General features: G+C 37.8%; 2 protein-coding genes across 2 annotated transcripts; both read right to left on the minus strand.

Annotated features, from left to right (window-relative positions):
• Positions 1 to 1,529: 1,529 nt before the first annotated feature.
• On the minus strand, positions 1,530 to 5,115 carry LOC107039157 (DNA-directed RNA polymerases I and III subunit RPAC1). Its single transcript, XM_015258630.1, has 7 exons — positions 5,015 to 5,115; positions 4,874 to 4,933; positions 3,690 to 3,880; positions 3,426 to 3,610; positions 2,984 to 3,172; positions 1,846 to 2,085; positions 1,530 to 1,686 (listed from the first exon to the last, which is right to left on the minus strand). Exons 1-7 carry the CDS (start codon positions 5,057 to 5,059, stop codon positions 1,553 to 1,555), a joined length of 1,044 nt encoding a protein of 347 aa, XP_015114116.1. The 5' UTR covers positions 5,060 to 5,115; the 3' UTR covers positions 1,530 to 1,552.
• Positions 5,116 to 10,819: 5,704 nt separating this feature from the next.
• On the minus strand, positions 10,820 to 26,291 carry LOC107039163 (bifunctional glutamate/proline--tRNA ligase). Its single transcript, XM_015258637.2, has 9 exons — positions 26,133 to 26,291; positions 25,863 to 26,042; positions 24,488 to 25,214; positions 22,421 to 23,020; positions 21,870 to 22,317; positions 20,698 to 20,937; positions 14,834 to 17,649; positions 12,020 to 12,163; positions 10,820 to 11,095 (listed from the first exon to the last, which is right to left on the minus strand). The coding sequence occupies exons 1-9, from the start codon at positions 26,173 to 26,175 to the stop codon at positions 10,939 to 10,941; spliced, it is 5,355 nt and encodes a 1,784-aa protein (XP_015114123.1). The 5' UTR covers positions 26,176 to 26,291; the 3' UTR covers positions 10,820 to 10,938.
• Between the last annotated feature and the right edge of the window lie 11 nt (positions 26,292 to 26,302).

A 26,302-nucleotide genomic window follows, 5' to 3' on the forward strand; every position in this document is an offset into this window, starting at 1 on the left:
TTTGGCAATTTTAGTTGGTAGATTTAAATGGGAGAGGAGAAAAAATTAATTGAGTTGTGAATTTTAGTTGATTTCGGGTCATTCTAACGCTTTTAGAGGTAATTTTGACAGACTGGTGTGAAGGCTGTTACTTAGGAACTGTTCGCTTTGCACTGTTCGATTTTCTCTATTCTAGAATTTAGTTCTATTTGTACATCATCCTTCTATTAACAGTATAAAATCAGTCTTCCTCCGATCCTCGTAAGAGAATGTTCGTCACATTTAAATACATGATTTGTTTCAGTCTCTTCGGGCCGGAGTATTGAATTAACTAATTAACTATTGAGTTCTATCAGTCGGTGACAGGAAATTTATAATCATAAGTTATTGACGAGAAATAAATTCTGGATGACATTCATTCTTTGTGCAGTATTCACTTTAAATTCATGGTGTGAGTGTATTAAAAATGTCAGGTGGGCGTTCGTTTGTCATGTTTAGAGGCTCTAGGACGTAATTTCTCGACCCGCTCTTTCATTTGAGCCCAAAAAAACATTCATATCTTGTGTGACATCGCTGCTACAAACTCGGGTCTACAACTCGGGCCTTCAATTGAAAGCCCGAGTTGAAGACCCGAGTTTGTAGCAAAGATGTCAGATAAGATTGAACAACAGTGTTAATTCATTCATTTACCCCCGCTTCCGATTGATCATTGAAACGCGATCATCAGAAATTGATATGTGGATGCGGATGAGTATTTTTTTCGTTTTCAAGTAACGGTGTAGAGTTGTACAGATCGATCATTCGCTCGTTTCACCCTCATTTCATTGAATTTTGACTTCTATGTAGGATTATCTTCTTTGAATTACTCCTTCAATTGTTGCATCCATGACGAAAGCATCAAAATGATGTGAAAATGGGTGCGTACGCGACACGGAAGAGGTTCGAGCGGACTGCGCGCGCCGCGCATCCTCCCGCGTTCACCTGGTGGACCATATTTCGGCAACGGATTGATGGATTTTGATTTAAAAAATTGATCATTATTTATTACACAAAAAGGAACAACTTTTGTCATGAATATTTTCTTCTATTTGCCAATGTTTCCCATTAAAAAAAAAATCATCAAAAAAACCACTTAATTTGTTTATAACTATTAATTGTACGCACTTACATAAAAAATACCACCGGATTCGGATTTCTCATACCCGAAAATATAAGAAAACACCTCAAAACCTTACCGCACTAGAAGTGCACACGGGAAGGGGGTATTCCGTGTGGACTATACGTGGCGACCACATGGCGGGCGACGACGAATACTATGAACAAAACATAGAACAGAGGACAAAGAGAAAATGCGTTCCAAGTGGTCCAATGTACTGGTCCTTATTTTTCTGAAGTTAGTCTCCGACAGTCGGAGTTAGAGTAAAGATCTAGCTGCGTCTTCTACGTGCGACTCAGTGAAGAGTCACAGTCAAATTAAATTCACAGAATGATTAATTCAATCTTACCCATAAATTCATTATGAATATTTATTAGAAATACATTTACAGGAATAAACTTCACATTTACAGAACTTTTAATATTTATTTTGATCCTGTTGATTGAGCATCTCCAGTTCCTCCAGGAAATATCTGCATTTTCCTTTTAGGGTTTTCACAGCGTCGAGGAATAGCTGGTGGGGAGGTTGAGCTCCCAGTGTCTCCACGTTAACTGAAAAAATAAAATTCATTTTTTGGTCTCAATTCAAAACCGGTTTTGGTGCCTTAAAATAAAGGCAGATTTTCAAATTCTCTTGTTTGATTCAAAGTCAAAACATGAGAATTTACAGTCGAAAATTTACTTGTTAAAATTCTCGATGTGTTCACTTACATATAAAATGATCTGGAACTCTGCTGAGTTGAACAGCATCTTTGAGACTATCATGGCGAAAGACATTCCTCGAACAGCTGTCGTATCGTGCATTTTTCACTCGAGCCTCGATCTCCCCCTTTCGGTTTTCCACCAGTTCAATTACACCAGGACTGAAACATGTTTTTAATAGCTCTGCCTGGTCTCCTTTTATCGGTTTCGTTAGTTGAATGTCAGGCAGCAATCGATACGTTGCAGTGGCTGGAACAATAAAATCCAAAAATTAATTTGTTGCTTCCGAATCCTTGTATTTGACTGATTTTTTGATTTTATAATTTTAGTTGCAAATAGTCTAGAATATTATGAAAGTTGAAGAAATGATGTTTTTAGGGTCATGTCTGTGCGTATGTATCCGACAACAGGGTTTTTAGTGATTAATTTTAGCAAATTCAACATAAATAAGGTAAAATTTGTAGATAAAAATCTGAAATTTTGGCTCATTATAGCTATTATTGAGCTCAACTTTGGCGCGCTGTTTTACCCCAATCGGTCCAGTAGTTCCTGAGATATAACAACATGTTTAAATTTCGTTTTTCCTCAATATCTCAAAAACTACTGCACCGATTTCAAATTTTTCTTTCAAAATAATCGGCTCGATGACCTCTATGTAAGTCAATCAGAATATATAGACTCTTTGGTACGCAGTTTGGAGATATTGCCGTTTTCCGTTTTTCATGAAAAATCTTGCACGCACGATAACTTGAGAAAAAAGGAGATAGCAAGTTTAAATTTGGTATGGTTCTAGCTCTTATAATACTGAAGATTGGTATTTTGGATAGGCTTATCGGTGAGTTTATAAACGGACCGATGAACCAACGAAATTATCATTTATTGAATAAAAAGTACGGTCGAACAATCATGGAAAGATGAAAGGATAAGTTTCAATTCAACGAAATTTCTTTCCGTTTCATCAATGAAACTGCACAAAGAAATGAAAAAAGAAAATACTTTAGGGCCAGAAATCATTGATGATTTTTAAAGCATTGTTTTTGGAAAAATAATTTTGTAAAATTATTTTTCTAAATAATTTCCGTCAATTACTCATCCAACTCAATCCAACTATAAGTTGAATTCAACTGGATATTTTTTTACCACTCACCAACAGGCGAAAATTTAGCGTGATCCTTGCCAATACCCTTTACTGCATGCATTATGCAGTGGATCTCATGCCCAGGTCGCATTTTACAAATCAAAATGTCCTTTTCAAGAAGGCCTAGCTGTTCTTCGCCCTTCGGGTAGAGTTCTGCTTGCCTGCCAATTGGCACCCACTTAATATCTCGACTGTAAACTGCAGAAACATAAATTATCAAGTTCAAGTGTTTTCAGAAAAATGTGATTCACACTGATTTTGAAAATATCTGCAGAATTAGTGGAAATATTAAGGGATATTTTTTTAAATATTTTCTCATGAAATCACTCATTTTCGAGACGAATGTAGATGAAGTCGATTCCATTTTTGAAATGTTATTATTTTCTTTATTTGGAAAATCAGCGCCTTTGGAAAAAAAGTCCCCTTCACATAAAACGTCTATTCCCCTCACCATTACTATTTCGATAAATATCCTCAGGTCTCTTGGAATCCTTAGGAGGATGAGGATTCCAGGTGCAGGTGACTTTCATCTCGTATCTGAGTGTGTCCTGATCACTGGCCTCTTCCTCAGTGTTTCCAGAGGTCGTGGGGTATTCAAAATACTTGGGATCTGCCTTCAGGGGGATCAACCCCAGTCTGCAACCGTGAAATAACCGTCAAAATATATATTTCCCTTGACTTTCATTCTCCATAGTTATATAAAAACGGGTATTACCTGTGTGCGAGGACCTCATCCTGAATTAAACTGGTGTTATTAAGTATGAAAACCTTTTCAATAGCCATCGAAGGAACTTCACTGAGGAGAATTCGACGAAATGCATTGGCCAGTGCTGCTGAACATCCGGCTATGTCAAACTCGAGTTCTCGTCCATCGTCTGACTGTTTCACGACATTCACTTTGATTTTCTGCATAAAAATTAATGGAGATTTATTATCCAGTCAAATTTCTCTTAATATTAAAGGAGAATATAACTTAAATTTTCAAGATAACAATCTGAAATCAATTCTAAACGGCAGTCAATTTCAATAAACAAACGGACAATTGCATTTTTTTCATAAATTAGTACTGGAGGCTACGCCCCTGTTGACTCCACTCGCCAACCCGCATGATCCGCATCATATTCTTGGCCGTTGCAACCCTTAATCTGACCCTCGTGACCCTCATTCCAACCCTCATTATACCTCGTGACCCTTATTTTGAACGTTCGTTTCTGACCCTTAATTTTATAAATTTCCCGAAAAATGTGTTTTGTCCAAGCCATTTTGTTCGTGATTAAGATTGTCAGAGGTAACATTGACTGTCCTCAATTTCTTAGTCTGTTGCCACTCAGGGTACCACCGTTTAACTCAAGATTAAATGATTTTTTTTATCTACCAGAATCGAGAGACAGTGTTGTTTCGACTCTGCGGTATGTGTGCGATGCTGTGAATAAGTTTATTGATTTCTGTGATGACTCCATTGATATTCTAACGACCCCTCTATCCTCAATTGCAATTAAAGCGCATAGCTTCGTCAAATCCCTCAGAGAAACGTAAAAAAGAAGCGTAAAATAGTGTTTATATGCCATTTATTTTGATCTATCACAATTTTCCTCAACTGGTATTGTTTGTAAATATGTGTATATTTGTTTCTATGTGATTTTAATGTTAAATGATTTGACCCTGTAATTGGCCTAAGCTGTTGGGTCTCTAATAAATAAATAAAAAATAACAAATAACAAAACAGATTATCAATCAGTTGATCATTACTTAACGAACTCTTCATCCTTTCTATTGTTCTTGTGAATTTCAGCATAAATACAACCTAAGGTGGACATCGACATTCCAGAAGACAAGATCGACAAAATGTTATTTTTATGATTCTCCAGTATTCTCTAACAATTCTAATTTTTGACTCACCTTCATGTATTTATTAATGTTCCATTCTCCCTCCATTTGGAGGTTAGTAAACTCTGCAGCCTACAAATCATTATTAAAGTTACATTAAACGAGGGGCAATTATTTGTGTACCTGATTTAACTGGAAAAATAAATAACTCACGTTTGGAATTCCATATTCGTTCAATATTACTCGTGGATTTGTCATTTTCCGAAGCTTTTTGTATTAATAGGTTAACGTTTTGTTGATGTTCTCCACGCGCTGCAGGCTGCACACAATATGCCGAGTTTGTCCGAGTATGATACGAAGATGGCCGAAGGGTTGACACGTGGAGATGCCCGGAAATTTAGAAATCTCACAATCTTAGAGCTGCGGGACACCCTCGATTTTCAGACATATACCGACCACTTGCGTTCTAATGCGTAATTCTTGTTTTAAACAATAAAATATGATCACTGAACGTTAAGTAAATAATTTTCAATTAATTTTCGGCGTTGGAATTATTTATTATTAACAATTAAATTGTTTAAATCACCCTAGCACCCAAACTATGAGGAATAGACGAAAATTTTCAAATCATGAATCATCTGAAATTTAATAAAGTATAATTTTTGTCTATTATCAATTTTACGTATCTTTCGTACATTCCGAGATGTGAGCAATAAACTAGTTACGCGACCCGACATAGCTCTGCTTGCGGCGTGCGGTGGGCTTGAAGGCGCTGTGTTGGGTCACGCAACTCTTTCCTTCTTCATATCGTGAGATCTAAAGGAGATCTGTGAAATTGACAAAAGACAAAAATTATTCCTTATCAAATTCTAAATGATTTCTGATGCGAAAATTTTCGTATATCTTTCGTAGTTTAAGCGCTACGGCCATTTGAACAATTAAATTCAGTAGTGAAGCGGTAAACCGGGTTAAGTCGATTTTGACTATTGGCCAGTTTTTGACGAATATCTCGGAATCTAAAAGAGATAGAAATTTTGTTGTCATGACCTTTTTTGTAGAGCCAATTGAGGGTTACAGAAAAGGTCATGGGAAAATTCTGCCATCTCTCTTAGATTTCGAGATATTCATCAAAAACTGACCCAAAGTCAAAATCGACTTAACCCGGTTTACCGCTTCGCTACTGAATTGTTGGTAATAAATAGTTGCAATGCCTAAAATTGATTGAAAATTGTTTACTTGATGTTTCCCGATCATATTTCATTGTTTAAGTGAAGCATTGCGTATTAGAAGCGCTTTTCTGGGGGGTCCCGCAGCTCTATTATCGTCAAGTGGGACTCATGAAAGTTCTGATGCTCAACAGCAAAAATAAAAAAGCATTTCACTGGAGAAAAAACCGGAATTCTTGGATATCCTTAATGCAAAACCTCAATTTCTTTTTGGTTTTGTCAATTCCCAGATCATCGCCTTCATAAATCGAAAAATTCCGATTTATATCTTATTCATTTTGATGAAATTATATTGCTTTTCCATATTCCGTTCGTTTTCTTATCTCAGAACAGAAAAAATGTCTGGTTTGTTTTGGTTGCCGAATGCCCGAACGATTCAGTGCCTAAACGCTGTTCATGGCATTCGCACTAAGGAGACCACACAACCATCTCGAGACAATAACACTCACCTCAGTTTCTGAGGGGATAAAAGTAGGAAGGGAATTAAATCATCGAGAAAGGTGAGGAATTTATACATTTCGGTGGTCAGTGGCTTCTGGGCGTCGGTAACGCGTCGGTTACTCTGGAACATTTCCCGTGGGGAGACAATTCGCGAGTCACTTATTTCCGTAAATTAATCTATTCAAATCCCATCATTTAAAAAATCTTAGTATTCAATCGTAAATCAGGAATAAAAATGATTTGACGGAGATGAAAATTGTTGACAAAAATTTTGCAAGTGGAAATAATTGAAATAAGGACAGTTTAAAATCGTTAACGTCTTCACAACTGATACCTTCAGCAGAATAAAATCGTACGCCATTTGTAGCTCGAGGAGTGGAACTCTTGGATGGTGAGAAAAATTTCCGATTATCATTAACAGATTCATAGATTTTTATGATCAAAAATATTTCATTAGTGAAATAATTTGATTCTGTCGTGGGTGATAACGCTACTTGCACACGAAGTCATCGAGAGTGAATGCAACATCTCAGACTTTATGTGCGAGTCGTGTTGTTGTCCCTATTCATTTATTGGAAATAAAAATAGTAAAATGGATGGAAATAACGGAATAATTCAGTTATTAGTATGGGAATAATTTTGTCATCTATACATACACCTAAAACACGGGGGATGATTGGAAAAAAACAACTAGAAGGATTTTTTTGCAGTTGACAAATTTTCAACAGAAAATTTTTCTTGGCATCTTATCTTGGAATAATTTAAAAAATAATTTATCGGATTCAACTCTTATGGCCCATACAATTATCTCAATGATGAGTGATTGCAATAATTTTTCTCAGTTACACAAATTCCTTCCGAATTTTTTCTTCTCGTGCAATTACAATAACGGGGCCATCTCGAGACAATAATACTCGTTTCAGCTAGTTTCCGAGGGATTCGCAGCAGACAGGGCATCAAATCAGCGAGGAAAACTAGAAATTTATACATTTCGGTGGTCAGTGCCTTCGCAGCGTCGGTAGCGCGTCGATTATTCTGGAACATTTCCCGCGTGAAAAAAATTTGCGAGTTACACATTTCTTTTATTCATCTATTCAATTCCCATCTTTAAAAAAATTCTTAGCATTCATTTGTAAGTCAGGAATAAAAATAATTTGATGGAGATGAGAATTGTTGAGTGCAACTGGAAATTATAAAATAAGGACAGTTTAAAATCGTTAACGTCTCCACAACTGATGCGTTTAGCAGAATAAAATCATACGCCATTTGTAAGTCGAGAAATGGAACTCTTCGATGGTGAGAAGAATTTCCGATTATCATTAACAGATCCATGGATTTTTATGATTAAAAATTTTTCAATATTCGCAAATAATTAGATTCTGTCATGGGTAATAAGGCTACCTGCACACGAAGTCTTTGGGAGTCAATGTAACATCTCAGACTTTATGTGCGAGTCGTGTTGTTGTCCCTATTCATCTATTGGAAATAAAAATAGTAAAATGACTAGAAATAACGAAATAATTCAGTTATTAGTGTGGAAATAATTTTGTAATCTATACATATACCTGAAACACGAGTGATTATTGCAGAAAAAATCTAGAAAGAGTTTGTAGTTGACGAACTTTTAACGGAAAATTTTCCTGACATTTCATCTTCGAATGATTTAAAAAATAATTTGTCGGACTCAACTCTTGTGACCCATACAGTTATCTCAATAATGAGTGATTGTAAAATTTTTTCTCAGTTACACAATTTTTTTCGGAATTTTGTCTTCTCGTGCAATTACAACGGGGCCAGCTCAAGCCAATAATATTCGTTTCAGTTAGTTTCCGAGGGGTTCGTAGCAGTTAGGGAATCAAATCAGCGAGGAAAACTAGAAATTTATACATTTCGGTGGCCAGTGCCTTCATAGCGTCGGCAGCACTTATTTCCCGCGCCTGAAAATCGCCGTTAGATATTTCGTCCAGTCCGAGCATCAATTCCCAATTACAAAATAATTTTTAACGGATAATTGTAAGAGAGGGATGAAAATAGTTGAGTCATAGACTACATACTTTTTTTTTAGTTCAAAAAATCAATTAATTACATAAAATTACAGGAACTTGGAATTATTTATCTAAATAAAAAAAAATGTGTTCACTATTTTCCATCCAGCATTCATAAAAAATCACGCAGAATCCGAATTTAAAATCCTTATCATCTCTACAAAATATAATAAAGTTAAAATTATAAATTTATGCTTTAAAAAAAGGCAACTCCGCATTTTGATTTTTCCAATAACATCTGATTTTCTTTCAAAATGATTTTAACACCTGTTTTTTAAAATCATGTTTCCAATTAATGCTTTTGTATTCCTGATTTTCATTTGCAAATGTCGCAATTTTCAGGACTCGAAAATATTCAGTATTCGAAAACTAATTTATATTATTTCAGTGATGGATAATAGCATTACCTGAATACGGAGACATGAGGGTGTGATTTCATCATCTCAGTCTTCCTATTACAGGTATTGTTGTTGTCCCCATTCATCCATTGAAAGTTGAAGCAATCAAATAAGACGGAAATAATTCAGTGAAATGAGCTATTTGTGAGGGGTAGCTGTGTCCCATGAAGACGCAGGCTTCGAGAGAGTTTTCAATATCTCAGTCTGCGCATTCAAGGAATATCGTTACTTTCATCATTCGTCGGACACCAATAATGCCTGAATAGATAGATTCTGAATGCTAAGCAATTGAAAATTTAATTGACTTGACAATGGGAGGATCAAAATAATTTAATTATCCCGCAGTTTTTTATTTTTTTCGTCGAACAGGCGATTACATTACATGAACAAAAAGGCTTTGAGAATGTACTTGATATCTCAGTCTCGTTGTTGATGTCATGTTATCGCTTTCATTCATCGATTCGGAATAAACATCATCGGTTGGGAGGAGAGGAGATGAGGGACAACGTTACATGAACGCAAAAACTTGGAGATATTCAGCGTCTAAGTTTTTTCATTCATGTAATGTCATTCCTCATTCATCTATTCGTGTAATGACACATTGATGATAATAAGTATAGAGAGGGAAAGGTAATTTCCATTAATTTAGTAGTTAAAGTTTAATTGTGCAGGTCCTTGAGGTAAACTGAAATTTTCACGATAATTTATTATTTGATTTATTTGAATGCTGGCCTTGATTTCTCCTTTTAAACCGTCGGAGAACATTTCAAAATGTGAAACAAATTTGGAAGTCTACATTTCGAGGAATTTTTTTTAGATATTTGAAGAATTGTTATTTTTTAATGTTGAAACCTAATTTATAAATAAGGTGGAAAAAAAATTTTTAAATCTAGATTACTTTTTCAAATTCATAATTTAATTATTTACATTCAAAGCTAGCTCACTCCGCTCGCCTACCCCCATATAATCCACATGACCCGTTATTCTGACCCCTGTGATCCTTAAACTGACCTTCGTGACCCTTATTCTGAACCTTATGACCCTTAATTGTGGAGTCTTAATTTCAAGAACCAAAAATTTCTATCACCAGAAATCGATTTAGATTTTTACAATATAGAGCGATATTTTCAAGAACGAATTTGGGAACCGTTCCAGAAACAGGATAGAAAAATCCCGACAGAAAAATCCAGACGAAATTCAGGACAGAAAAATCCGGTTTCTGGAAATTGAAAAAAAAAGATTCAATTCCATCGATTCATTAGCGAGAAATTGAAGAAAAAGTTTGAAAAAATTTGTTACATACATAGACACATACGTACGGACGTCTAAAAATTGCATTTTCGGACTTTCTGGATCATAATAAGTCGATATAACACAAAAAATTGAAAACTTTTTTTTGAACGATTACAATGCTTCCATTCGGAAGCAAAAAAGAAAAAACACGTAATGAGACAATTGAGCCCTTAAAAAATGTCCCAAAAAATTACCGAAATAAAAATGACGGTCATTGCACATCTCTACTGGAAAAACAATTCGGTTTCATTTTTATTTTCTTTTAAATGAAATCAGTAGCGAAGTAGTAAAACTGTTCGAGTCAATTTGGTCTTTGGTTGAGTTTTCCAGAAACATTTTCGAATTTGAGGGAGATAGCAAAATTTTCATAATAACCTTTTTTGGAGAGCGAATTGAGTGCTATTAAAAAGGTTATGAGAAAAATTTTGCTGTCTTCCTTACATTTCGAGATATTCATTGAAAACTGGCCAACAGCCAAAATCGACTTAAACCGTTTGACCACTTTGCTACTGAAATATTGGAAAGGTCTTATCCAGTATTGTCTTACCGTAATGTGGGAGTATTATTGGATGGTGGAGTGGAAACGAAAAATAGATCCTCAGTACACAATAAATATACAAATAAAAACATGGAATATAATCAACTTTACTGGTATAAATTCCATTCAATCTAATAATTCACATTACTTATATCATAATTTTCAAAGAAAAAAGTCCTCTTCAGTTCTCTCTCGCTCAATAACTCCTTCCAAACAGAGTGTAGAACTTGGGTTTCTTCGAACATTTCGGATGAACACATTTCAGAGAATCCAGGGACACTTTAGGCTGATCGAAGGGGATACAGAGACTCTTTGCTCCCATTGACGGAGCACCAGGCTCTTCGTCATCACTCCTTGAAAAAAAAAAAAAAAAGTGGGAAATTGTTCTTGTGTTGCATATAGTATACTCATTTTTGACATCATTTCCTTCTATCATGTATAATTCATTGTTTATTTAATTTTATTGAATTGAATAGAATTTCTTTTCAACTAATTTTGTCAGATTTTCAACTCAGTTGAATGTTGTCCTCATTATTATCCTCATGATCTCTTTCTTCGATACAACCGACTGTCTTTTTTACAGTTCTACCTCTCCCCTCAGCCCTTCGATGAAATGTTAATAAAAAAATTTTATTTACACATACATGAATAAATTTGAAACGTCACATTTGAAGAAACCATCAGAAAGCTCACTTTCAGGGAAATTCATGAAAAATTCGAAATATTCAAGAATCGTCAAAAACTCAAATCAACCAATATAGCTATTGTATTCAATTTTTAAATTCGACTTAACAGCATTAAAAAACACATTTCAAGTTATGATTTAATTCATTTGAAGCATGATATGCAAATATATCCCCGGAATTCCGATTTTCAAAAAATACAAAATTTTTGAAAATTTTCAACTAAATCAAAATAACGATTATCGCTATCGCCTTCATCTGCGAACTCGGTCAAAAGGACATCCAAACCAACGTTTTAAGCCATCATTCAATCAATGTAGAACATTTTTTTTAGTTATCGTGGGGCAACCGATTTTCAAAAAAATTCCAAAATCAAAAAAAAATAGTCGATAAATTAAATTTTAATTAATGGCGATCGATTGGGCTCAACAATACCTACATTTGAAAAAAAAAGATTCTGCATCATTTCCAAGCAAAATTAGAAAATGTGAAAATCGAACGATTGCAATGCCTCTATTCGGAAGCAAAAATCAACCCATGCACTAAATAAGAATTTACATGTCATTCTTGAGTCAGTTTTTAGTGTCAAGTTACCTTGTGCTGTCAGCTTTAATCTGATCCTCACAGTTCATGTCTCCACAGAATGGTGAGAGCAACAGGTTCTTCTGATCCAGTAGTTTGCAAAACTCATTCCAATCATTTGTTTGTCTGAGGTGGCTTTGGAGCTCGGAAGTAGCCCTAGTAAATAAAATAAATCCATTAATGAATACATTCCTCAAGCATAATGCAAAACCTATGGAAGTATCTCTTTTTTTACAGAGAATTTCCTGAGCTGAGAAGTTCTTGTAGAATTTTTTCTTAAAATATTTCAGTTTCGGGGTATTTTCAGAATTGATTGACAATATATTTCGTTAAAATAATGACTAATAAATCATCTTTACACTGGTGAAGAAAAAAATTTTCGCATGTTAACGATTGATGAATAAATTAAACACATTTAGTGCTAGATATTTGAAAAGTGTCTGTCGATGAGGACTATTTGTCGCAAAGAAAGATATTCGCAAAAAAATTTATATATTGCATCAATAACTCGCAGCGGACATTCCATGATTAAACATTCAACACCTCAAGATTATGAGACTCATAATTAATTGAATTATCCATTAAATTGTATCACTGAAGTGTCCAAATGACAAAATTGCCACCTTGTGAATCCATCAAAAGTAATTTGCTGATTCAAACAATGCTTACTTGATGCATTTTGTGCCCTCAATGTTATAAACAATTCCCCTTACTCGAAGATTTCCATTCTTTATAAATTCTATAATTTGACTGTTTTTTATGTTTTAATAAAATTATGAAATACGAAGGTTTGTATTTTCTCTTTTTGAAAAATCATGAAAAATTAGAAATATATAAACATAATGTCCACGTTTCCAATCGCCTATTACTTCCCAATTCTTCACCCTTCATCGCAAAAAAAAAGATGTTGAATCACATCAAAAAAGTAATTCGTTAATTTAAACAATTCATACTTGTTGCATTTTTTCCGCTCAGTATAATAAACAATTTTTGGTACTCGAAGTATTCAATTGTTTGGAAATTGTGTAATTGTTACATTTTTTTGTTGAATGAAATCATGAAATCCAAAAATTTATATATTTTCATTTTGAAAAATCGTAAAAAATTAGAAAGTTAAAACCATTTATTCTACAACTTCTAAATTTTTCACAATTTCACATCCCAATAAAAAAATATGCATCCAATATTTCGAATTAAATTCTTTATATCAGCGGATCCACGCCAAATCAGCAGGACAACAAAGTCGATGCTGGGGATTTTCGTCTCAATTTTTTTCTGAAACAGCGGCGATTAGACAAAAAGTTTGAAAAAAGACAAATTGAAAAATATTGATAATTGTCAATTGAAACAAATTGATAATTCTCAATTATTTCTATTTTTCAATTATTCTTTTTTCAAAATTTTAGTCTAATCGCCATTTTTTCACAACAAAATTGAGAAGAAAATTCCCAACATTGACTTTGTTATCCTGCTGATATCTAACAATAAAAAAATCTTATTTAAAACGTCAATTAAGGGGAGACTACTCGCTCCATTCACCAACCCCCGTATGACCCCTATAATCCTTATCCTGAGCGTTGTAACCCTCAATCTGAGCCTTGTGACCCTTTCTATACCCTTCGTGGTCCTTATTTTGACCCTTAATTTTGGAGTTTTAATTTCGAGTACCAAACTTTCATTACCTGCAGTCGATTTTGATTTTTATAATATGAAGTGAATATAGAGACCCTTATTATGACCTTGTGACCCTTAGTTTCCAACCCCCGTGACCCTTATTTGAACCCTTAATCTGACCTTTGTGATCCTTAATCTGACCCTTATGACCCTCATTTCAATCCTTAATCTGACATTCATTATAATCCTTATGACCCTTAGTTTGAACCTGGTGACCCTTATTTAACCCTTTAATTTGGACCTTAAATCTGACCCTTGTGACCTTCAATCTTAGGGACCTAGTGACCCTTAATCTGACTCATATGACCCTTATGCCGACTCTCGTGACCCTTATTTTGACCATATTTCGACTTATTGCTACCCTTAATTTTGTGCTCTCACTTTCTAGTACCAAATTTTCATCACCAGAAGTCACATTCGATACAATCGATCTTTAAGGGGTAACGGAACCCGTCGCACGTAGAGGTTAGGGGTCCCCCCTATCGGTATTGCTGGTTCCCGTGGTTTTTTTGATTTTGTACGTGAAAAGTACAAGAGCCCATGAAATATAAATAAATAATAATGGTATGGAAACATTCTACATCATCTTCTGACTCGTAAAAGTACTTCCCTCTTACAATTGGTGCCCTGTAAAGGACATGTTACCTCCTGGATACCACCCAATCATCATAAACAAGTTTTTACGAAAATTACGCAACAAAAGTACGTTTTTGTACTCAAAATCTCTGTCTTGGACCTCACTCGATCGCTCTCTTCTCATGAAAATAGCCATCGGCTAAGAAAAATCTACAAAAAATCGGTTTTTCTACCATGACTTGGCAGATTCCTACAAATAAAATGGCGTCGGCCTTGCCCTGGTCCTTGCCGTTAAATAATTTGCAATTTTTTTTTGCATAAATAAGAAAAGTATGAGCAGAGATATGCGTTCCGCTACTTTCAATACGGGGAAAAAGTTTCATTGATTCTCATTGCATAGAATCCAAGAAAATTTGTTTTTGGTAAACGTCTTTTTGTGGTCGGTTCCGTTACCCCTTAATGCACGAGAAATCCCATTCCAATAGCCCGCGACTTAAAGCTCCTAGTAGTCTCCCCTCAATTCAATATCAAGAAACTCCAGCAAAAAAAATTAACAAAAATTCCCTCGACACTCACTTGGCAAGCATATTCCTGTGAATCTCCTCCAGCAACCCCTTGATTGCCTCCTTCGCCTGGTTCCTCTTGGCGGTGACCTTCTCCGAGGTGTCTCTCCTCACAAGTGTCACCTCCCCCCTCTCGAGGTCCTTGAAGCCCACCTCAATCCTCACCGGCACTCCCTTCAGCTCCCAATGATTGAACTTCCACCCCGGACTATAATTATCCCTATAATCCCCCCTGACCTTCAACTCCCCACCCTCCCCTAGCTCCTCCTCGAGCTTCCTGCACTCCTGCATGAGCCTCTCTCTCTCCTCTCCACTGGTCGTCGCAGTGATGCCACAGGGCACAATGACCCCCTGCACCTTCGCCACCCTGGGAGGCAGCACCAGCCCTTTGTCATCCCCATGGACCATGACCATCACCCCAATGGTCCTCGTGGTGAGTCCCCAAGAATTCTGATAAACAAAGGTCTTCTCGCTGCCCTCCTCCGCTCCCTCAACCAATATCTCAAACATCTTCGAGAAGTTCTGCCCCAGATGATGACTGGTTGCCCCCTGGATGGCCCTCCCACTAGCTGATATGTAAGCCTCAACAGTCGTGGTATAATCTCCACCCGCGAACTTCTCCTTCTCAGTCTTCCTCCCTCGAACAACAGGAATAGCAAGAAAGTCCTCATAAATCCTGGTATAAAGATCGAGGATTGTCAGCACCTCCTCGTCAGCCTCAGCCTTCGTGAGGAAAGCTGAATGCCCCTCCTGCCAGAGGAACTCACGTGTCCTCAGGAAGGGCTGGGGATGCTTGAACTCCCACCTGACGACGCTGTTCCACTGATTCAACTTCAGGGGAAGATCCCTGTGAGACTTGAGCCATTTTGCGTAGAATGGGTACATGACGGTCTCTGATGTTGGCCTGATGGCGATGGGCTCAGCGAGCTCAGAGTCTCCACTTTTCGTAACCCACGCCACCTCAGGAGCAAAATCAGCGATGTGGTTCTTCTCACGTTCCAGAGCTGCTTTCGATACGAACATGGGGAATGCACTGTTCTCCACCCCGAGCTTTTTTATTTCCCCATCGAAGAAGTCCCTGATTGCCTCCCAGATGGAGAAGCTCCAGGGACGGAGGATGTAGCACCCTGAGATGTCGGAGTACTCGATCATCTCGCCTTTTGTGATAACCTGGGAGAACCAGTCTGGAAGGTTCTCGAGTTTTTTAGCTTCAAGACCTAGTCGAGTTCCTGTCTTCGAGGGCTCCTTCTTATCCTCTTTAGGTTTGTCCTTCTTGGGCTTCTCTGAAGACTTCGGGGCCTTCTTGCTGGCGTCAACAGGTGGTTTCCAGTCATCTCCGGTTGCTGTCTTGTACTCGGCCTTCAGCTTGAGGAGACTCTTCACTTCCTCGTCGATCACCTCTTTCTCAGCTTTACTCGACTTTAACTGACGAACTTTATCCCCTTGCTCAGCAATTCGTCGAGATAACTCGTCAGCTTTATTTGAAGATTTTTTGTCATCCTGTTTCACTGGTTTTGAGTCTGGTGCCTTCCATTCTTGACCTGTCTGACTCTTGTATTCTGATTTGAGGGAGAGGAGAAGCTGAACTGCCTCGTCAACAGCTTTCTTCTCTGATTTTTCGGATTTAAGTTTTCTCACTTTGTCTCCTTGCTCCTGGATTCTCTTGCTGATTTCCTCAGCTGAATTTTGCGAAGATGATGGAGATGATGAGGACCATTCTTTACCAGTTGCTGACTTGAACTGAGACTTCAGGGACGAGAGCAACTTGATCTGCTCCTCGATTTTATCTGCCTGTTCTTTGATCTTCCTGGAAAGATCTTCAGAATCGTTTGAGGATTGGGGGGCCTCGTTGGGCTTCCACTCCTTTCCAGAAGCCTCTTTGTAGTCCTTCTTCATGGCTAGGAAGAGCTTCACCTCTTCGTCTAGTATTTTCTTGTCAATTTTAGCGTCTTTCAAAGTCCTTATTTTATCTCCTTGCTCTGTTACTTTGTTGTAGAGGGTCAGAAGGTCCTTTGAGGATGGGGCAGTATTGGATCGTACTGGGGCTCTCACCCCAAACTCCCAAGCCTTCCCAACAATTCGTTTATACTCAGCTTTGAAGGCCACTAGTTTCTCAACCTCAGGGTCAATTATAGTCTTATCGGTTGTGGCTGTTTTCAGGAAAATGATTCTATTTTCCTGAACTTCGATGCGCTTTATCAACCCTGCAAGATCCTTGGACGATGCTGGGGCAGATGATGACGCTGGGGCTGTCACCCCAGGCTTCCAATCACTCCCAGAAACTTGTTTATACTCAGCTTTGAGGGCCAGTAGTTTCTGAACTTCAGGGTCAATCGCACTCTTGTCTGATTTAGCTGTTTTTAGATCGCGGATTTTATTTCCTTGTGCTTCGATGCGCTTTATTATCTCTCCAAGGTCCTTGGAAGGCGCTGGGGCAGATGATGACGCTGGGGCTGTCACCCCAGGCTTCCAATCACTCCCAGAAACTTGTTTATACTCAGCTTTGAGGGCCAGTAGTTTCTGAACTTCAGGGTCAATCACACTCTTGTCTGATTTAGCTGTTTTCAGATCGCGGATTTTATTTCCTTGTGCTTCGATGCGCTTTATTATCTCTCCAAGGTCCTTGGAAGGCGCTGGGGCAGATGATGACGCTGGGGCTGTCACCCCAGGCTTCCAATCACTCCCAGAAACTTGTTTATACTCAGCTTTGAGGGCCAGTAGTTTCTGAACTTCAGGGTCAATCACACTCTTGTCTGATTTAGCTGTTTTCAGATCGCGGATTTTATTTCCTTGTGCTTCGATGCTCTGTATTATCTCCCCAAGGTCCTTCTAATAAAAATAATTTAATACTGATAATTTTTTGAGTTTTAACGCATATGGAGGGATAAAACAACGAGAAGTTCAACGTGGCCGGTGAATGGACAACGGTAACTGACATGGAAGTCACGACGCGAGAACAGGGAAAGTATTCAACCCCCCACCCGCGACCACGTGAGACTCCCACGTGAGGTGGGGATAAACGCGGAAGTTACATAGTTGCATGGAATGAGGCAAGGAATTGTATTGAGGGAATTGAGGAAATAAGCTACAAACATGGATAAAGGCAGAGAATATTTCAAAAAATACTATAAGCAGGGTTGGGTAGGTCACTGAAAATCGGAGTTTTCTACGGTACATAGTAGAATACCGGAATTTATCTCTAAATGGTAAAAAAAGGTACATAACTGGTAGAAAACCCCTTAAGGAGGATGGCCACGGTGAAATTTTGAAAAATTGCAGGCGGCTGTATCCTCGATACAGCTGTAATTGTACATGGATACGTCCATGGCCTTTCCTTCTTTCTCGAATTACCTAAAAACTCCTTGCATTCCTTCCAATTTTCTGGAAACTCCTTGAATTTTCTGGAAACTCCTTGAATTCTCTTGAATTTTGTAAAAACTCCTTAAATTCTCTTGAATTTTCTAGAAACTCCTTGAATTCCTTCGAATTTTCTAAAAACTCCCTGAATTTTTGCGAAATTTCAAGAAACTTCTCGAATTACCTCGAAATGTCTAGATTTTTCTAGAATTCCGATAGATGGCATTGCACATAAGGATCGTTTCTCAAAATGACCCACCATATTGGAACCGTAGACGTATCCACGTTAAAAATTCTATTTTTTTGCCTTTTTCGATGGTATATACTTTCAGACACATACTCATGAAATTTCATCAGAAAATTCGAAGAGTGGGCCGAGTTATGATCGTTTGTATTGGGGCAGGTGTAGCAGTCGTTGACGTCGTGCCCCTCGCGCTCAGGTGACAGTCTGTTATCCCTCTGTTTTTTTTCCCTTCAACAAAGGCCCTGACCATCAAATGTCTATACCATCAGTCGTATTGGAACATCCGCTGACAGGAGGTGAAAATCACTCCGTAAATGAACTTATACTTTTACAAATTATACTCTTATACGTAAACCGTCCGTCTAAGAAAGGCACACTGGGCCTGCTGCGGGCGGCTAGGTAGGAAAGCTATGAACGCGTTTTTCTCGAAATATGATTTTCCGTCCTCGTGGCAACGATAATTCGAAAACTACTTTTTCCAGTAAAATCATTCTTGTACGAGATGGTTCACCCTGAACATCGTTATCGTTCCACGGGCACTAAATTTTTTTTTCTGGCCGACTTTTTTTTTTGTTGTTTTATGAAGGCGCGCAGCAGGACTTATTGAATAATTGCTCTATTTCCGACAATTTTTTTCCGTTTTAAATGCGCCAGTGCAACAATAGATACACTCGTCTCATTCACAGAAATGACTTATAGTTTTGTTTCAGATGAACCAAATCTGTGATATCAATGGAACAAGCTGGGAAAAGGTCTCTCATTCAATAATTCATAACTTTGTCAAAAGTGAATATTTTGTCAATAAAAAATTATATCCTTATTGTTCAATCATCATTTAGTGTGTCGTTAATTGTTGAATCGTCATGTACTTCACTTTGCCAGTTAAAAAAAAAAGATAAATACAGAAATCTTCCTGCCGCGTCACCGTGGCCATCCCGCTTAAGGGGTAACAGAAGGCCACCTTTTCCTCGAAATTTTCAAAGAAATTTCCTGCACAAAGTTATTAATATTTTTCGAACCCAGTGAACATTGATCTTCATCATCACCTCTTGGAGATTAATGTGCTTCGATTTGTAAAAATATCGATAACTTTTGTCAGGAAATTTGTTCAAAAATTTAGAAAATTAGCTGCATTCTGTTACCCCTTAATCCGATTATCAGAGCAGTAACCCTCGTGACTGAATTTCACGAGGGCTGTACCTTGCGAGTCAAACATCACGAGGGCCATACCATGCAAGGGTCATACCTAGCAAGCGTAAAATGTCATGAGGGTCATATCTCGTAAAGATCATACCTCGCGAGGGTCTAATGTGGCACAGATCATATCTCGCAAGGATCCTGCCACGTGAGGGTCAAACGTCGCAACGGTCATACCTCACGAGAGGTCACCGTTGCAAGGGTTATACCTCGCAATGATCATGTCTCTCATTAGACCCTTGACGATTTTCCTTCCTGCTCCTTTTGTTTGACCCTCATAATCGTTGGACCGTTCTGATTGTCTTTCCTGCCTCTCCAGCTGCCGCTTGTTGTCGTTTGACCTTTGAGATTGTACTCTGCCTGCCCCTATTGTTTAACAAGTACAACGTTTGACCCTCGCGAGGTATAACCCTTGCGGTGTTTAACCCAGGGATCCCCATCAATATTAAATTTCTGTAATATTACAAGGATTTGACCCTTACATTATTGAAGGTTTAAAATATGTTGATTCAATTTTTCAAATAATATAATATTAATAATCTGATTTTTTTACGAATAATGATATATTTAAAATTTGTTAATATGAAACTGTAAATTTACTACCAAGTGAATAATTCAAATTTCTTGAAAGGGGATTTTCAACTACACAAGTAATCGTCAATCTTCCTCAAATTATTGATTGATAAAATAGTTGAAAATTTGAATATTCGAATTGGGGATACTTAAGTACTCAAAAAATTTCAAGAGTGATGTTATCGAATTAAGGGGTACAATATTAATCGTAATGAAATATTACAAATTTGGCTATCCCTGGTCTGACCCTTGTGAGGACCATGACCATGATCTTTGCAACCCTGTCCACGGGGTTATCCTCGCGCCAGAACAACTGTGTTGTTCTCAATCACGCATACGCGGTAGAAAACGTCTAAAACCTCCCTGGTAAATTAGTTATTTTTTTGCATGCAGAAAACTTGGTAAAATACCGGTCCCACAAGACACTTTGTCAGTGCCAGAACAATCGAAGAAGAAGAAGTATTGAGCAGATGAGGTGACGCAATTGGAGGAAAAATGAAAAATACCTTTTTGCTTGAACCTCCGACAGCAGTTTTCTTCGTTGCTTGAGGAGTTGATGCTGATGTGGTGGAGGTGGCGTGTCCATCGGGGATGTGGAAGAGGATGAGGGGTTGCTCACGACAGGAGAAACCTGTGGTTGGCTCGTAGGGAACGTCACAACGGAAGAAACCCTTTCGTTGGAGCTGAATTATTTCACCCTTTTTCACACGTTTCAACTCGGGTTCACCAACGAGTTTCACTTCTTTCTATAAGAATAAATATCTATTTTGAAAAAATCCATGGAACGTTTTTTTCATGAACGTTTATTCATAGGTATTACTACACTGAGAGAAAAACAAGTCTCGTTTGAGCCAGCAAAATCGTTAATTGGAAATTAACAAGAAAATAATTGTTTCGTTCGCATTTGAGAGATTCAAAGATGAATAATTGCTCTGCTTCAACAACAACGAAATATTTAGCTCAAGAGGCGCATCATTCATACAAAACGGCGCCTTTTCAGGATAAAAATATCTATTTATAGGAGGGAGGTTTATCAAGAAATATTTTGTCCCTAAGTTAAGGTTGTTGTCATATCATTATTATTTCATTTGAGCAATTCCACGTCAAATCCGAAATGGAAAAAGTTAAAAAATGTCATGTTTCCCCGACTATTTTGTCGATTTTTTTTTTTGAGTGCATGAGACAAAGCTCTCATAAAATTTTTAGAGCGATTCGTTTTTTTCTCAGCGAGTTATGATTTTTCAAAAAATTTCACTTTTTCAGACAAAAAAAAAATGAGGAGAAAATAAAGTTTTCAAGTAATTGCAGATGGAAAAAAAATAATTTTGCCATAACAGCTCTAAAAATTGAATAAATTGAGATCAATGTGATTATAATCCTCGCCTTCGGCTCGGATTATAAAGTTACATTCGTCAGATAATACTTTTATCGCCTTATGACATAAGATACTATTAATCGAACCGCAAAGAAAAATTGGAAAGAAAACAATAAAATAAATTAATATAATATAATATAATCAAACGTACAAAAAATGAAAAATTCTGATAAATATTAACATGTAAGACTATACAGATTGAACCCTCCCAAATGATAATTGATAGGCAAATTCGGTAGAAGTGTCCGAAATTCCTAGGGTAATTAAAATGCGAAAAAAGATCTATTATAAAGTTGTACTTACTCTCGTATCCTTGGCCACGAAATCCTTGAAATCGTCGTCCTTCCCTAGGACGGCTTTACTGATAATATGATCGAAGTACACAGCATAACAGTTAAGCAACTCATCAGTGGAGACCTCCTTAGGTCCATTCTTGGCAGCCAGCCACGTGAGCTTCACAGTATTCTTATAATCTTTATTGTCAATATTAAGTTTGGCGTTGACTGAGGTAATGACCCCGTTCTCTTTCTTGATGCTCTGAATCATGAGATTTCCCCAGTTGATGAAAGTGGCATTCTGTCCCTCTTTGAGAGTCTCAGCATCGGTCCTCTCGATCAGAACCAATGGACCTGTTTTTATTTGTTTTGTGCCTTTTGATGGGTCTTTTGGATGGTTCTGAACGGTTGAAACGCCTTCAGTGGCTCCACTAACATGAACTGGGATCAGTTCATTCTCGTTCAATCCAGTATATCTAAAAGAAGAATCAGGTGATGAGAACATTTCGGTGATGGAAACGTGGAATAAAATGATAAATTTTTTTTGCAGACATTTCATGCACATTTTGGAAAGGGTACCTGATCGCCACAGGATCCACAACTTTCTTATTGATACTCCAGATCTTGTCCCACTCCATGAACACCACCGACCTTGAGCTCCCCTGAGCAATGATGAACTGCTTCAGTCCCTCCACCGTCATACCCCTCCTGAGAATGCCCCTAACCGTGGGGAATCTGGGATCATCCCAGCCATCAACAAGTCCCTTATCGACAAACCACGTCAGCTTCCTCTTGGACAAAACAGTGTTCGTCATATTGAGCCTGGAATATGCCCAGATATGAGGCCTCCTCAACCCCAAAGCCTCGATGAACCAGAAGAACTGATCATCTCTGTCATGATACTCAGTCGTCCTCAACGTATGCGTGACATTCTCCACTGCATCCACAATGGGACAAGCGAAATCATAAGTCGGATAGACCTTGTACTTGGTCCCAGTCCTTGGATGGGGTTCAGGCTTGCAGCGATAGATCGTGGGATCTCTCATGCACCCATTGGTGGATTCGTAATCGATTTTAGCTCTGACACAGCACTCCTGGCCCCTCTTGGACCCCTTCTGCATCTCTCCCCACAGCTCCAGATTATTCTCCACTGAATTATCACGATTTGTCGAAGGCAATCTGCGGAAATGTCAGAGAGGAAATTCAACCTGTCGATGAAGTCTAGAGGGATCTTTCATAAATTTGGAAGGATATACGAAGGGTAACAGCATATTTGAAGAAACAAGATGAAGAAGTATTTTTATTTTTTATTTTTATTTTTTAGAGCGGGGCAAAATGAAACAGTCCAAAAACGATTGATCAACGCAATTCAAGCAGACAAGCGGGAAATTACTCTTGTAATGTGTATAGAAGAGTTATTTTTGCTAATAAATTAGCAATATGCTTCCGAATGGTTAATTTGCACAACATTTCTTTCGATCATGTATAATTCATTATTTATCTCATTTTATTAAATTGAATCAGATTTCCTTTTACCTAATTTTGTTACATTTTCAACTTAGTTGAGTGTTATCAACATCATTATTCTGATTATCCCTTTTCTTCAATACAACCGATTGTCTTTTTTACAGTTCTATCTCTCCCCTCAGCCCTTCGATAGAATGTTAATGAAAAAATGTTAGTTACACGTACTTGAATGCATTTGAACGATTACAATGCTTCCACTCGGAAGCAAAAAGTTAAACAAAAGTTAATAAAAAAAGGGTATCCGGTTGATTCATCCCAAACAATTCAATCCCACAACAGTTTCATTCTGTTTCTGTTATTATTACTGTTTGCATAAAGAATATCATTTTGAATTCGATTACACAATTTTGTCGTTCATGGCATTCAAATGAGTCAAATTATTAAATTAGTGGCCTAATTTAATAATTGAATTAAGTCGTCAAGTTTTTGAAGAATTTTCAAATATGAATTACTGATTTTTGTAATTTAGTTTGTCAATTAATTTTCAAGTTTTGCACTGATTTTGTAAATCGATGCTGGGGTCTATTACTTGTGACCTATCTGGTGAATATTAATTGAGATAGATAAGAATGATTCGACTGTTTTTCGCAATGTTTCGTGTTAATCCGTTGATCGATTGTGTAAACAATACTAGGAGAGAATCGTGAAGTATCTGATTGATTCTTATGTTGTATTTAGTGCCTTTTTGTGTGAAAATAAAGTTAATATTTTTCTCTCCCTGAATTATTGTTGTGAGCGTGAAAAATTCCATTGGAATTTGATGTTTGAGATGAAATTGTTGTGGGATTAATTTGTTTGGGATGAGTAATCCAGGATGAATTGACCTAGAATAAAAAAAATTGGTAAAAACTTTTTTTTTTTATTGAATTGCGTCAAATAGTTGTTTTTCGGCTGTTTCATTTTGCCCCACTCTCCCTTAAGTTAATCTATTATTATACGTTAATGTAGTCCGTTCGCTAGATTTTTATTATTATAAAAATCCATATTTAAAAAAACGCAGAGCAACTGCAAAGTTTGTCACCAGAATCACCGAAAAAAATCAATAAAACACCATTTTTTACATTCAAATTCTGGCGATAAATGAATTTAACGAAAAGTACAATTTTTGATGCAACAAACCTCTTCTCCCGCTCTTCTTTCATAGTTTCGGCAGGGGTATCATCGACAAAGGCCTTCCCCTCCTTGATCAACTGCTCGCAGTACTTCAGCATCAGCTCGAAGTAGTCAGAGGAGTGGGTAAACCTGTCCGGTTTGATCTCGAGCAGCTGCAGATCCTCCAGAATGGCTTGCTCGAATTCCACGGTTTCTTTAGCTGGATTCGTGTCGTCGAATCTCATGATCAACTGTCCTTTGAAGGCCTCCGCATAGTGGGCGTTCAGAAGGGCTGCCTTGGCATGTCCAATGTGGAGGAAGCCACTAGCTTCTGGTGGAAAACGCACGACGACTTTTCCCTCCTCAGCCCCTGGGAGTTCGATGAACTTGCCTTCCTGTTTTCTTCCTTCTGGTGGGGGAGTCTCGTTTGAGGGAGTCTTGATGGGTTTTGAAGGGGCTGTCTTGAGGAGGGAGGAGTACTTCTGAACTGATGGTAGGGAGGACATCTCGTTGAACCAACGGTTGACGTTGCAGTGGGTCGGAGAGGAGGCAGGGGTGTAGGACTGGGTCCTCAGGGTGGAAAAGACGAAGATGTCAGCGAGGGTGAGGTGCTTCGATACAAGCCAGGTTTTTGTCACCAGGGCCTTGTCGAGGTAGTCTAGGGAAGACTCCCTGGATTTTCTGGAGGAGAGGCGACCTAGGGAGAAGGAGATCCAGCTGTCTACTTGGGTCCTGTCAATGTTGTTGTCACCACCTGGGGAGATTTGGGGATTAATTAGTTTAATTTGATACATCCAGGAAAATGACGCATTTTCTCTCTATATTATGAAAATCCAAAGCGACTTCTGGTGATGAAAATTTTGTACTCGAAATTAAGACTCCAGAATTAAGGGTTCTAAACCAAGGGTCATGGTCTAAATAAGGGTCATGGGGGTCAAAATAAGGGTCATGGGGGTCAAACAAGAGTGAAAATAAGGGTCATGGGGCTCAAAAGAAGCGTTAGAAGGGTCAAAATAAAGGTTGAAATCAGGGTCATGGGGGTCAAAATAAGGGTTCAAATCAGGGTCATGGAGGTGATAATAAGGGTTTAAATGAGGGTCATGGGGGTCAAAATAATGGTCAGAATTAGTGTCATGGGAATCAAAATAAGGGGTAGAATAAGATTTATGGGGCTCTCTCTCAGACCTTTTGTCCATTTGTGAAATTTATAAGATGACCACTTTTGTACTTAGAAAAAGAAATCACGATAAAACAATGGGAGGGGAGGACAAATGTGTCGTTTTTTTGCTTGAATTTGCTTTTTTTTGCTTGAATTGCGTCAAATAATCGTTTTACGGCTGTTTCATTTTGCTCTACCCACCCCTGTATATGAATGCGTAAATAATGATCGTCTTGAACTCACCATAAAGATCAGTATCAACAGTCCTGGCTAGGAACCGACTGACGTCAGTGCTACTCTCGCAGAGGATCTTCCCACTAACCAACAATTGAGCATTGGCTGGTGCTTTCAACTCTTTCGACAACTCCACATCAATTTCCCCTTTCCCCTTCAAACTGATGACTTCTGATGCAATCAGGGCTCCTGAAGTGATGAAAGAAACATAGAATACGGTTTCACTTTAATCAATCTACAAAGCTACGCTCCAGCAACAATTTCTCATGATTCTCTCACCCAGGGGGAGGTCCTCAGCATTCGCAATGAGTTTCATACTCATTTTCACAGCTTTCAACCTTCCAATGAGGTTTTTCTGTTTTTTTATGTGAGAAAATATGGAATTGCAGAGGTTAGGGTGTCACCATGTGCCCGGCGTCGGCCTCTGGAAGTTTGTGACAGAAAAAATA

The sequence above is a fragment of the Diachasma alloeum genome, unplaced genomic scaffold (assembly GCF_001412515.2).
Source record: "Diachasma alloeum isolate Michigan unplaced genomic scaffold, Dall2.0 Dall_scaffold_00294, whole genome shotgun sequence".
In the NCBI taxonomy this organism is placed as follows: domain Eukaryota; kingdom Metazoa; phylum Arthropoda; class Insecta; order Hymenoptera; family Braconidae; genus Diachasma; species Diachasma alloeum.

Bases quoted from the DNA above. Each gene is read 5' to 3' on its own strand.
- LOC107039157 (XM_015258630.1), bottom strand. From the start codon at position 5,059: ATGACAAATCCACGAGTAATATTGAACGAATATGGAATTCCAAAC. The intron at 4,934-5,014 runs GTGAGTTATTTA...AATGATTTGTAG, and splicing joins ACGAATATGGAATTCCAAAC to GCTGCAGAGTTTACTAACCT. The intron at 3,173-3,425 runs GTGAGGGGAATA...ATGTTTCTGCAG, and splicing joins TATTTATCGAAATAGTAATG to TTTACAGTCGAGATATTAAG.
- LOC107039163 (XM_015258637.2), bottom strand. From the start codon at position 26,175: ATGAGTATGAAACTCATTGCGAATGCTGAGGACCTCCCCCTGG. The intron at 23,021-24,487 runs GTTTGTTGCATC...ACATTTCCGCAG, and splicing joins AAAGAAGAGCGGGAGAAGAG to ATTGCCTTCGACAAATCGTG. The intron at 20,938-21,869 runs GTAAGTACAACT...TTATTCTTATAG, and splicing joins TCGTGGCCAAGGATACGAGA to AAAGAAGTGAAACTCGTTGG.